The sequence below is a fragment of the Idiotropiscis lumnitzeri genome, chromosome 5 (assembly GCF_059441095.1).
Source record: "Idiotropiscis lumnitzeri isolate Australia: NSW breed Sydney's pygmy pipehorse chromosome 5, RoL_Ilum_1.0, whole genome shotgun sequence".
NCBI lineage: Eukaryota > Metazoa > Chordata > Actinopteri > Syngnathiformes > Syngnathidae > Idiotropiscis > Idiotropiscis lumnitzeri.
The window spans coordinates 3592426-3606145 of record NC_142395.1 but is presented as its reverse complement, the minus strand read 5'-3'; the positions used below and the strand labels follow the sequence as shown (position 1 = coordinate 3606145).

The following is a 13720-nucleotide window of genomic DNA, read 5'->3' as shown; positions in this document are numbered from 1 at the left end:
GAATTGGGCTCAGAAAAGTTTATGAGCAGCGCTGCTCGAGCCGAGGTGGCCAGCGGCTTGTCACCTCTTTGCTTGTCGGGCATCCCATTGTTCTGCTCGACAAAGTGAGAGTTTTTTTTGCCTGCAAGGTCAGTATGGAGCTGGCTCCTCAATCTTATACAAAGATAGAGGTTCTGAGAATGTACCGTGATTGGTGAATGGAGGAAGTCACCACTCTGGGGGTGGTTTTGGTGAGGATTGAACATTTTAACAAGCTAAGAGTAAAAAAAAAAAAAAAAAGTAGATTTTGCGTGTAACAGACCCTTTTATTTGTCACGGTACATGTAGTTGGGACGTAAGTGCAGGGAAGCAGGAAGGCGGTAAAGGCGGATTCTCCCAAAATTATTTATTTTTCAATAAACAAAAGTGTGTGTAAATAGATAAAAAAAAAGTCCAAAAACACATTTAAAGCGTCAGTCAAACATTCGGACATGACTTGACATCACTAACCGAGATGGCAAACACAATAAGCTGACAAAGAGAGAAAGAAACCAGGGAACTAATGCTGCATTCGAGGAAGGTGGGAAGTATTTTCCCACCTCTGACCTGGAACGCCCCTTTGAACTGGGAGGTCCAAATTGCTAAATTGGGGAGAAAAAGCTTTGACTGGGTTGAATCTGACGTCACCCAACAATGGCGACCAACATGGACACAGACCGTGAAAGTCAAAATATTGCCACTCCCTGAGGAGCTTTTAAAACTTAATGGTATTTTAAATTTTACCCATGTCATGCAGCCAACTCACAACAGGGACACATTCTCGATTTAGTTATTTCTCATGGGCTGTCCGCGGATGAGTCCGCTGTTGTGGACTTGGCCGTCTCTGACCACCACTGTGTGTTTTTTTTACAATATTACCGGTTTTAACCTTGCAAGAGGCCTCTGTGAGATCTGTGATAACATGCTATCTCACCTCCGAAGTGGCTGCAATTTTTAGAAATACTTTTAGCAAATGTTCTCCAGCCATTTTAACTGCCCCCTGTGATTTTATTGTATCTGTATATGGGCAATGTTCATTAACTAAAGCTATTGAAACATACTAGGCATACTATAAGATTCTAGTCTCGCATAGATAAATATACAGAGATGTGCATGGACGAATGCCCATTTTGTGGGCAGAGACCAGAGGACGAGAAGGTTTTTTTGTTTGTTTTTTCTTTTTTTTTTTTTTTTTTTAATTTTTCTTTTTTTTTTTTTTTTAAAGAACGGATTAAGCAAGGACGGATGTGGTTTTTCGTCTGTCCCTTTAATCGTCCCTAACCGGGTCAAGTACCCATGTGCGCCCATTTCACTGGCAGAAACAGGCCCAACCTGTCTTGCATGTGTAATCTGCCAATACACTACTTCAGACCAAATGTGAAATATCACAACACGCCGGGCAATAGGGGGCTGGGCGAACCCACCAATGTGCTCAGGACAAGGATTTATAAAAATATTTTTCTTATTAATTAATTTTATCATAGTAGCTAAGTTTTTGTTGTGAAATACCAATGTTGAGTTGCTTATAAGTACGGCATTAAAAGTATTTTTAAAAATGTGATGTCATTTTTGTTTGATTGATGGCCAGTTTTATCATGACAGCCAATCACGGCTTCACTGAAAAAGTTTGGTACGCAGACACTATTGAAATTCTTTGCAACCTCTCATGTCAAAAAGCATTAAACATTTAGTTATTGATGTATCAAAAAAAAAAAAAACATATATATATATATATTGTGTACATATGGCTTTATTGCAAATTAGTCTTTGCTGTGTACTAATTTGTTTAAAATTTAATATTTTTTAATACTATACAGCTTAAGATCTACTCTTGTGTGTGTATTTCAATTGGTATGTGTGCGTGTGTGTTTGTAGCAGTGTGTGAATGTTGTGTGTGTGAGTGCCTGAGCGGAAGTGGTCTGAGTTACGGCATTTCGTGACACATTTCTTCATGTTTGTCAATCAGGAAGAAGAACAAATGAGAAATCAGTCTGAGAGGAGCAAAGAAGAGTTCACTTTTGACGCCAAGCTACGCACCGATAAGATATCCTTGCATTTGCAGGGGGTTTCTAGTAAATTACAAGCTGTTGTTCAGTCTATTGTAGGGTTCAGTCTATTGTAGGGTTTTTGTCAAGTTTATAACAAATAATGGACATAGTGTAAATATAAATTCTTATGCTAGTTAAACTCATACACTCCTTTATGTTGTGTGGAAAGGTGGATCATCATCCGAGCTTTGCTCACAATCAAAAAGAGGAGCTCTTAGGAGGCAAGCGCGCATTGGACACCAGCTTCAGGATCCCTGGGTTCGCCTTGTGGACACTTTGTCTCAAGATTTGCGAGAAGCCGGAGACCTACACATCACAGCGAGTGCTGTTACAATGAAAAATGAAGAGAACATGGCAGAGTTGAATTGCAGTAGCATGGATGAAACTGCAAATTATCTGTCTGACGTCACCCCTGAAGACAAAGATGAGATCTCCACAAGATCAAAAAAAGGCCCTCCAGTGGCACCCAAGCCTGCTGGGTTTCGCCAGAGCCTGAGAAAAATTCGGCATCAGCAAGACCAGAAGATGCAGGGTGAACCTGTAAAACCTTGGCATGCTGTGGGCTTCTACAGAAGCTTCAATATGAGATTTGACTCATCTGTTTCCAACCTGTCCATTAAGGACAAAATCCACTCATTTGAGACTTTTTCAACCACATCCAGTTCACACAAAGTGGACAGTAAGAAGCATGTAGTCCCATCTATCTCGCTTCCTCTGATGGAGCGAGAGTTTGACAGAAAATATGTAAGAAACAAAAATGAAACCTCACAAGAAATCCCGGAAAACCAGCCTGCATCTTCTGCAGTTACAAACATGTCAGTTTCTACCTCTTATATCCCATCATTCAATCTTGAGACAACTGGGACAAACAATGTGCCAAGGGCTGAACCTCAATCTAACCACTCATCTACAGGTCACTTGACTTCTCAGGCTGATGAAGACTCTGGGACACTGTTCTCTAATTTAGTTCCAACCGAACATGCCTTGCATATCCAACCCTCCAAAAAAGTGCTTGTGACTGAAATACCAGATTTACAGGAAGTAGATGTCGGCAGTACTGTGGAGTCCAATGCCTGCTCCAATCCAAGCCTCACCTCCTTGGGATACAGTCATGCCAAAGATGGGAGTTCTCCAGAAATTACCGAACAGGAAGAAGTAAAGAATCAAACAGAACATTGTAACTTGAATACAAGTGACAATTCGTCCACAGACAATAACACCGCTTATCGAGACCTGGAAGGGGAGAATTTTGGCAAAATCCTTGCTTTTAGCAACCAGGTATTCTTACGCTCAAAAATGTTCCTTCACTTTTTACAAACTTAGCCTGGATAATAATCACACTGTACTCATAGCGTGAAAATGTTGAGCATTTAAAGAAAATGTTGATTCAAGTATTCCATTTGTATTGACATGGAAACAGGTTTCCCAAGCATTGATGCGGACCCTTCCCATGCCCACTGACCATGGTCTGGCCTGTTCCTCTCCAAACTTTTCATCGTTCACCGCTGAAGATGTAATAAACCCTCATGAGTGTGGTCCCATTTCAGATGTCACTGACACTGGATTTTCTATTAGGTAAGTACTTGCACATTTCGATGTGGAAGCAGGAACTCTAGATAAAAGCTGAGTTTCTGTTCAACAGGAAGTGGGTGTAAAACGAAAGTTAAAAGAAGCCACTTCCCATTTTATCATCACAATTGTACAGATAATAGTATGCAACTACTACACAATGTGTGATGATATGCCATCATCTGTTGTTCTTTTTTCCCTTAACACAGTTTGGCCACCCTCAGAACGTGTACCATTTCTTGTGGGGAGGGGGCATCCCCCCAGGAAATAGCAGTTCCCTCTGTTTGTGCTCAGTCAGTCATCTCAGCTATCCCATCAGAGGAAATAGAGATGATGATTAAAGAAGTCAGAGCTCTGGACGAAGATGCGCTTAAGGTAATACGATGGCACCAAAAATCAATATCGTGTTCAGTAGTTATAGGCAACTGGCGACCCACCTACCTGACGTTGCTATCAGCAGAGAGCTTGTCCTCTCTTCAGAGCAATGTATGAGCAATGTTGGTGTGATCGTGGCCTAGAAAAGAAAGCCAAAGAGAACAGAAGACAAAGAAACCTCTACAACATTATGCACAAATAAGTCAAATTATCACTAGATGAAAGTGAAGAGCGATTGACTCTTCATTAGACGAGCATAATGTGTGATTGAAATTGGTCATATTTTCAATGCAGTAGGCTCGCACATGTACATTAATTGTGTTTTTCTGGAAAAAAAAGGTTCATCACTCATTCATGTGGAAATCAGAGTGGCAGTGTGTACCCTGGACTCATCACCAGCCAATCACAGGGCACTTATGGAAAAGAAAAAAAAAACTTTCACACTCACAATTACAACTCTAGGCTATTTAGAATCTTCAGCTAGCATAACATGCATATTTTTTAAATGTGGTAGGAATCTGACACACAGAGAGCCCACATAAGGATGGGGAAAAATAGGTAAACTCCATACAGGAAAGCCAGAATCGAGCTTGGAACCTTGAACTTTAGAACTGTGAGTCATACGTGTGAATCTCAGCTACCAGGATGCCCTGTTATTAATGGCTTTTACAGTTGTCAATTTTACCCAACCCAGATGTGGATTTGGTGTAATCTCTGTAGTCATCATGCACCCAACATCTCCTGAGTATTATAAAACAATTTATGTTACTTCAGACATGTACAATGTACAAGATGTACAATATTATAGTAGATTTGCATACAGTTTGAGCAGCCCAAATTTTCTTGTCCCTCTTCCCTCCACAATACAGAAATATCAACGTTGCTAACACTAGAACCACTGCTGTCATGTGTGCTAATCATTAGTTTGGAAAAATATACACAAGTATACAAACATGACACATTGAACTTATTTGCAGTATGGAAGCATATTGCACCAAAACAAAAGATTATTTCATGATCGCTTATTTTTAAAAAAAATAGTTGCTGAAGGGGTCAGAAAAGTCACTAAATATAGCAGAAAAAATGTTACTAAGTTGTTACTTGCTACCTCGTGGAGGTGGGTATTCCGTCAGTACCAATGAAACGTCTTCAGTCCGGCACTGATGGACACTCGTTTTGCTGACAGTTGACGAATGGCGAAACTTAAAAAAAAAATGACGGACCAAGCATTGCCCATCAGTGTAATCATCACTAACCGACTCAAGTAGCGACTGACTTTTCAGTCCCTGACCGTCGCCCGTTTTACCGACAACTGGCAGAAACATGCTTCGCCTGTCTCGCGTGTTTGTTCATGGGGCTGGATACAATTAGGGTTGCTTTCTTAACTATATATAGTAAACACTTTGCGCTTCCTGTATAGCAGTTAGGGGGACGCACCAAAGAACTGTAATTTGTTAATGAACCAAGATGAAGAAGAAGAAGACCACAATGATTTTTAGCCAGGAGTAGGAGTGCAAGCGAATTGGATTGGATTTTACTGTTGACCTCAATGCGTATTGAGATTCTAGTCAAGGTGAGCCATTTTGAACTTTTCATTTTTGTTTTTGGAGTTAAAACAGCTACAGGCCGCCATCAGCATCATCTTTCTATACTTAACAGTTCAATAGAATAGAATAGAATAGAATAGAAATCCCTTTATTGTCATTGTACTCAAGTGTGCAACGAGATTAGAGGGCTCCCCTCTCCAGTGCAATACAACAATAATACAGACAAATATATAAATTAGATAAATAAAGAAGACAGTGCAATGGAATTCAGTACTGAATAGGGCATATAGAAACACATCACAATGCTGTTTTGCGAGGTTAGGGTGGTCTCGTGTGTGTGTGAGAGTTCAGTAAGGAGATGGCTCTCGGAAAGAAACTGTTTCTCAGTCTATTGGTCCTTGATTTGATGCATCTGTAGCGCCTTCCAGAGGGCAACAGGTCGAACAGGTGTGAGTTTGGGTGGGTATTGTCATTGACGATGTTGAGAGCCCTTCTGAGGCACCGGGCGGTGTAGATGTCCGACAGTGGGGGGAGAGGGCAGCCAATAATCCTTTGCGCTGTTTTGACTGTCCTCTGGAGCCTCACTCTGTCCGCCTCAGTGCAGCCGCTGTACCAGGTGGAGACACAGTACGTCAGCAGGCTCTCGATGGACGAGTGGTAGAAGGCCAGCAGCAGCTTCCTGTCCAGGTTGAATTTCCTGAGGACTCTCAGGAAGTGCAGACGTTGGCGGACCTTCTTTACCACTGCTGTGGTGTTGTGACTCCAAGAAAGGTCATCGGAGATCTGTACTCCCAGGAACTTGAACGTGTGGACCCTCTCCACACACACGCCTTCGATACAATAAATAGGCAAATACATGTATTTGAGTGTTAAGTATATGTCAAAAATTTCAAAATGACACCACCATATCTTACATTTTCCTTTGACCTCATGGCCACTGAGGGCTGGTCAGAGACTGTGGGCAGGCCGGATTTGCTCTGGTCTGATTTGCTATGTATATGTTTTCCATCAACATCTGTGTCCATCGTGTCTGTTCATTGTTGAGATTTAACAAATAGACATGTAATTATTATGACCGGTGTGAAACAAGAGCTTTCTCCTCAGCAACTGCAAGACATCCATGTTGTGATTCTGCATAACGAAGAAGGAGCTGGCTTGGGCTTCAGCATTGCTGGAGGCTGTGACCGGGAGTGTAAAGCTCTTACAGTGAGTAAGCGTCACTCAAAATAACTTAACTAATGTGTGGGGCGGTCAAAATTAAAGCAATAACTCACGTGATTAATCCCAAACATTTTAACTCAGTTAAATATTTTAACTCAGTTAACTCAGTTTGATTTACTTAAAAAATAATTTGCATACTTTGCAAATATTGTGCCATATTAGCTGTCTTTAGCACGTCTCAGAACAAAACATCGTGTTCAAGTTACCACTGTGCCTTGCAAACCAACACTGCTGGAGTGTGGCGCCTGTGGGCAGTTTTTGAGAAATGTTTCGAAAAAAAATGGCTGTAAAGATGTCTACATTTAGATCGTATTTGAGAATCCAAGAAAGCTATGAGAACAGTCTTTGAATTGAATATACTTCATATTTGGTGATTTTGCATCAATTCCAAGATATTATTCAAGTAAATACAAGCTTCGCAAAAAATAGTATTTAACACACCACACTTTACACCAGAATTGAAATGGACATGAAAATAGAGCCCAAAGAGTCATGTTGTCGGTTGTTTAGTTTGATCGCCATGAGCAAGTAATTTTTGAAAGTAGCACTTATTGTACATTCCAATGGGTACTAGCATGTTTTGACCACAAACCATTTCCAGATCACATTTACTTTACTAGATCTGTTAATGACTGTATTTTGTTATACAATGTCAATACATCTAAAGAACATTTCAAGGTATTGCTGTAGGCTACATCTATTAATAATGCTAATTAATAGTAATAGTAATAAATCCTCTAATCGACACTGCCACTGAGGTCGGTGGGTCAGGAAAAAAATAGACCCAAGCCCCAACCACTGGTGCTTCTTTGAAAACTACACAAACTTCTCTTGTGCAGTCTTATCAAAAGGTGTGATCAGGTTCAAAGTTTTAATAGGATCTCCACTACAGTCAAGTCAAGTCAAGTCAATTTTATTTGTATAGCCCTTAATCACAGACAGTCTCAAAGGGCTTTACATAGCCACAATCGACATCCCGGATCTTAACCCCCAGGAGGGCAAGGAAAAACTCACAAAACCTCATTAGGGGAAAAGTGAGAAACCTTGAGAAGGGACCACAGATGGGGGAATCCCCCTTCCAGGATGACCAGGCTGCAATGGATGCCAACTGGGCAACATTTGACACCTACAATGATGCTATGCAATAATAGATGAGATAATATAAGAGTCAATTGAATGAAGTGCTGCAGGATGATGACTTCAGTGGAGTGGGTCCTCATCCAGGGCCGTAATATCCATGGCAGCATATCCGAAGATGAGCCTTCGATCTTGTACCGGTCAGTTGGTGTAAATTCAGTACAGCCACTTCCAAGTGAATCGCCATCACCTAATTCGGGGAATTGGGAACAGAAAAGAAAGAACAGAAATAGCAAACAGGCCAACAAGTAGTTCAATGAAGTGCTGAAATATAAGGAAATCAGAAAAGGCGCTGCATGAAAACGACTTCGGCAGAGCAGGTCCCTTCCCGGTTCGTCAGTTCCATAATCTTCAAAGCATGTCCCCATCACCTAATTCCCAAGCAGGGGAAGGAGGGGGCAGAAAAGAGAAGAACCGGCAGTAAACAGGCCAACAAATAATTAAATTAGATGCTAAAGTATATAAATAAATTGATCAAATGTCGCGCTGCAGGAAGACGACATCACTGAAACAGGTGCATGCCCAGTTGGTCAATGCCTTAAACTTCCTAGTGGGTCACCGTCACCTAATCCCCCAGCCGGGGGAAAAGGGGCCAGAAAAGAAAACAAAAGAAAAAAAAGCGGCAGTAAACAGGCCAACAAATATTTCAGCTAAATGCACAAGAGTATAAATGCGTCTTTAATAGTGTTTTGAACATTTCTACTGAGGTGGCGCCTCTAATATCTGAGGGAAGTGCATTCCAAAGCATTGGTGCCCGAATAGAGAACGCTCTAGAACCTGCGGACTTCTTTTTGGCTCGCGGGATCACTAAAAGACCAGCATTTTGTGAGCGAAGGTTTCGGGACGGAACATATGGTACCACGAGGTCAACGAGATAAGAAGGTGCTAAGCCGTGCAATATTTTAAAAGTAAGTAGCAGAACTTTAAAATCACATCTCAAGTGGACCGGAAGCCAATGCAAATTGGCTAATATCGGGGTAATATGATCAAACTTTCTCGTCTTAGTTAAGAGTCTAGCTGCTGCATTTTGAACTAACTGCAGACTTAATACTCGACATGGGGAGACCCGAGAGCAAAGCGTTACAATAGTCGAGGCGAGACGTAACAAACGCATGGATTAAGATTTCCGCGTCACACGTTGATAGAATTGGGCGAATTTTAGCAATGTTACGCAGATGAAAAAACGCAGTTCGAGTAATATTTTTAATGTGCATTTGAAAAGACTACAGTATTGGACCATGCCTCTCATCTTTGATGTAGGACACAAAGGAGGTTAGATTTTATGTGTCCCTGAATCCCTGCCATCTGTGTCATTTAGTGCAGTGGAAATATCACCATCAGTGAGGGTAATACAAGTGGAAAATTTGTCTTCTTTGTGCAGGTCCACAAAGTGTTTCCCAACGGCCTTGCCACACAAGAGGGCACTATCCAGAAAGGAGATGAGGTTTTGTCTATAAATGGCCAAACACTCCGTGGAGTCACACACGCAGATGCCACTATGGCACTACGGCAGGCCCGCACTCTAAAACTTGCTGTGGTCGTTGTCTGCAAGAGAGCAGAGGAACAGAGAGAAGGCACAAGTGAGGACTCCATCTGTGCAAGTGCGTAAGTTCATCTAGAACACAGGTGTCAAACTCAAGGCCCGGGGGCCAGATTTGGCCCAGCACATCATTTTGTGTGGCCCGCCAAAGCAAATTAAGTACAGTGGGTTTCACAAGTGTTCATACCCATAAGCAATGCTAAATTTCTGAGCAAAGAACAAAGGAAAAGTGTGTTTCACCTGTTTGCATGAAAAAAAGCACAAATACAACAATCCATCCCTGTTGTTGTTCATAAGTGCTCTTTACTATGGATAAATTGCATAAGTCTGTATTTCATTGTTGCAAAAGTATTCACATCAAGTCATAGTCAGTACTTGGTTGCAGCTCCATTGGCCACAGTAACAGTTCATCTGACCAGATCACCCTTCCCCGGATTGCTTGCAGCATCTTCAGATGTCTGGTAGAAAACTGAAAACAAGCCTTGAGATGTTTTTCTCCAGGTATGGCTTCTTTGCAACACGCCCAAAGAGTCCTCTCTTTGTGTACAATGTGTGATATTGTGGACTTGAGTACATTCATCCCAGCCACCTGGAGAGACTTCTTCCTCTTGCCTTTTGCTATGACCTTTGAGGGATGTCCTGTTGTTTGGAGGTTCACAGTGGTACCATAGCGCTTCCACTTATGGATCAGTGATGCAACAGTACTTTTTGGCACATTGATGTACCTACAGCCTCATGCAATACATCTGAAGTAAAGAATGCTTATGAACAAAAACAGTGATGGATTGTTGAGTTTTTGCTATTACCTTTCATGCAAACAGGTGAAAGACTTTTCCTTCATTCTGTGCCGAGAAATTTTGCAACCCACTGTATGTCAGCTTTCATAATGCTTGCTAAAATCTTTACCAAATTTTCAAATTGTCATAGGAAATAAAGAATTATGTTGAGATTTTCTTTATTATTTATTTATCATCATTACAATAAACCGAACAATAGTTGAACAACCTATCATTCTAGACTTTTGAGTTCATCAATTTGTTGTGTACTGTATATGTAATAATAAGAAGAGGTGATTAAATATTTATGTTATGCTCAGTTCACTGTCATAATATACTGCCATACACCATTATCAAATAGTGTCACAAATAATGAACGCATTTATCAATACAACCCTGTTGTGCATTTCCCTGTCATAAAATCAGAAATTGGATACATACATGTGTATTGTATTGCATACAGGGGGTTGTCGATTTGCGAGAGGTCTGTTACTACGGCAGCAACATTCAGTGTACAGAAGTCTACATTCAATTGATCAAATTCCAGGTTTTTGTGATAATATAAAAATAGACCACAAGAAATCATTGTATAACAAATGTGACCCATAGCCTGTACAACTCAATTGAAGAAGAAAAAAAACTTTTCCAAAGAGGGAAAATAGCAAAACATCGTCCAGCCATGACAGAGACATGAAAAGTTATGTCCCTCCGAAAGGTGTGAGAAAGGGAAATACCCGAATCCCTCCAAAAGGCCTCCGATCAAGCAAGAGAACCCCGGTACCTCAATTGGAGACATTGCCAAGAAGCTTGGAGAGTTGTGGTCCACACAGAGTGCCAAAGACAAGGCTCCATATGAGGCTGGCAAATTAAAGGAGAAATATATATATATATATATATATACATATATATATATATATTTATATATATATACATACATATATATATATATATACATACATATATATATATATATATACATACATAGATATATATATACATATACATATATATATATACATATATATATATGTATATATATATATATATGTATATATATTTTTTTTTAAACAGCTAATATTGTGTGGTTGCACATATATGCACACCCTCTTATACGTAAGTGGGGATGTGGCTGTGTTCAAAGTGTGTTCACATTCAAATTTGTTAAATGGGAGTTTGCACACACCTGCCATAGACTGTAAAAGCTCTTGGGTAACCCAACATAAATTTCAGATGTTCTAGTATGCTTTTCTTGGGATTTTTGTAGTCATATTTTATAGCATAAGCCAAGGTTTTACACAGCATCAGAGGGATCTCATTGGTGAAAGGTACAAGTCAGGAAAGGGTACAAACGATGTTCTACGGCAGTCATCACCAAATGGCGGACCGCGGGATGGTTCGGACCAGACCCATGGCCAATCTATGATGTTTTTTTTCACGGCGCATTCGCAAACGTTGGCGCTGCAATTCTAGTTAATACGGAAAAGGCGTCACTGATTTGAGCCAATCAAATCTTCTGTTTACGATCCACTGCCAATTGCGCAGCAGACCGGAAAAGAGTGCTGCTGACTTGCTAAAAAGTTAGCGAGGTCGATGCGTCTTGTTTTAAATGAATGGACGGAGAAATTTAGCTTCGTTCTGGCTGCAGCCAATTCAAAACCAGTGTGCATCATATGCTCCGAAACCGTCGCAACATTGCGAAGCGCCACTACGAAACAAAGCACCGCCCTTTTGTGCACAGTTATCCGCTGACGTTTGAGGTGAGCGCACGCAAAAACATCGAACTTCCGACTGCAGTACAACAGATTTTTACATTTTCGTTTACATCCCAGCGGCATGCAAACGAATATTCAGTAAAAGTATCATGGATTTTGGGGTAAACATAAAAAAACTTTCAGCGATGGGGAAGTTGTGAAGGAGCGCTTAAATGTGGTTGCACAAACATTATTTAAAGGAAAACACAAAGCCCAGATGTGTGAAATAATCTACCAAATCCCAATGGCCCTGACTCCGTTCCAACCCAGATTTAAGTCACTGGCAGGGCAGTCACAAACTCATTTTTCTCATTAAGAGAAGTTAAAAAAAATATTCAAAAGAAAAAGTGGTGTCAAAGCTCATTTTGAATGAGTTTTTCATGAGGACAGCCATTTATATTGATTGTGTACTGAACATGTTGACCTGGTTTACCCCGATAATTAGGCTTTCCGTTTTTTTTAGGCTGATAACTCTTTGATTTAAAAAAAAACCCGTAAAAGATGTTACTCAATGCTTAGCACTTGATATATTTCTGCAAGAGATATTTTACAGTTTTTTTCTGGTAGTGGCACCCTTAAATTCCTGGAGCCACATTTTCTTGAATGTGAAATAAACGCCTTATATTTGTTTGACTGGCAAAGGTGTTAAATGGGAACATTGCTAAATATTTAGTATATAAGTGCGCTCTGTTGAAAATGACTAAATATTGAAACTATATAAAAATGTGAACATCGGCTCAACATTTCGGGAAGTTGGACTTTGGTTTGGACCTTTTAATTGGAAGAAATTTTTGTCGTGGACCTCTGTGACTTTTAATTGAATACCTCTGTTCTACGGCATTATATAAACCATGGAAGACAGTGAAGACAGAGCTGCAGATATTTCTAGTGATTACTTGCTGTTAATACATGGGACCTTCAAGCTTCTGTTATTAAAAAATAAAAAATAAATAGAAATGTCACAAAATGCCCCAGAAAACTACTAAACTTTTTGGGGGGTTAATTTGGGGCCCTTAAATTGTAGCAGGAGTATACTGACTCGCTTTTAAGTTGAGTTTGAACGGGATTGGTTGATTCGCAACACGACCACATCCCCAGTAAAAAGAGGTGAGCACACTTGTGCAACCACATTATCTCAGTTGTTTATTTTTACTACCTCACTTAAAAATATGTAATTAATTTTAATTTGGACTGGTTATCGACCACGTTGGTGGTGGAAAAAAGTTTTGAAATGTTTTTTTTTTAATCACAACGGGTGGCATTTCAGAATCAGAATCAGAAATCCCTTTATTGTCATTGTACTCAAGTGTGCAATGAGATTAGAGAGCTTCCCTCTCCAGTGCAATACAACAATAATTCAATTAAATATATAAATTAGATTAGAAAATAAATAGTGAGATGGAAAATTTGGCCTTTGTAATGTTTTTGTGTTTTCTGTATGTGTGTTGGCAGTGGACGAGCCAGGTACTTTGGTGAGTGTGGAGCTGAAGAAAGGTCCAAGTGGAATTGGCTTCACTCTAGAGGGAGGAAAGGGTTCGATACATGGAGATAGACCATTATTCATCAACAGGATCTTCAAAGGTGAAGGATGAGTTACAAGGTTAACTCAATTATATTGTTGTACATGGTATATGTTGAGTTGTTTGCACCGGGATTGGAGTGGTCATATATTGAGATCAAAGTGTTGAAGGGTAATAGCTTCTTGCTTGCAATGGGAACAGTCAGTTTTGTGTGGAGA

At 40.2% G+C, this 13720-nt stretch overlaps 1 protein-coding gene across 4 annotated transcripts in view; it reads left to right on the top strand.

Annotated features, from left to right (window-relative positions):
* il16 (interleukin 16) overlaps window positions 1-13720 on the top strand; it is a 58308-nt gene that overhangs the window by 43058 nt on the left and 1530 nt on the right. For all 4 annotated transcript variants that reach the window (XM_088295606.1, XM_088295607.1, XM_088295604.1 and 1 more), the window contains 7 exons: window positions 1985-2090; window positions 2236-3344; window positions 3487-3641; window positions 3845-4010; window positions 6662-6763; window positions 9297-9516; window positions 13435-13563. In XM_088295606.1, coding sequence (XP_088151732.1) covers window positions 1985-2090; window positions 2236-3344; window positions 3487-3641; window positions 3845-4010; window positions 6662-6763; window positions 9297-9516; window positions 13435-13563 — 1987 coding nt within the window. The remainder of the gene's footprint in view (window positions 1-1984; window positions 2091-2235; window positions 3345-3486; window positions 3642-3844; window positions 4011-6661; window positions 6764-9296; window positions 9517-13434; window positions 13564-13720) is intronic.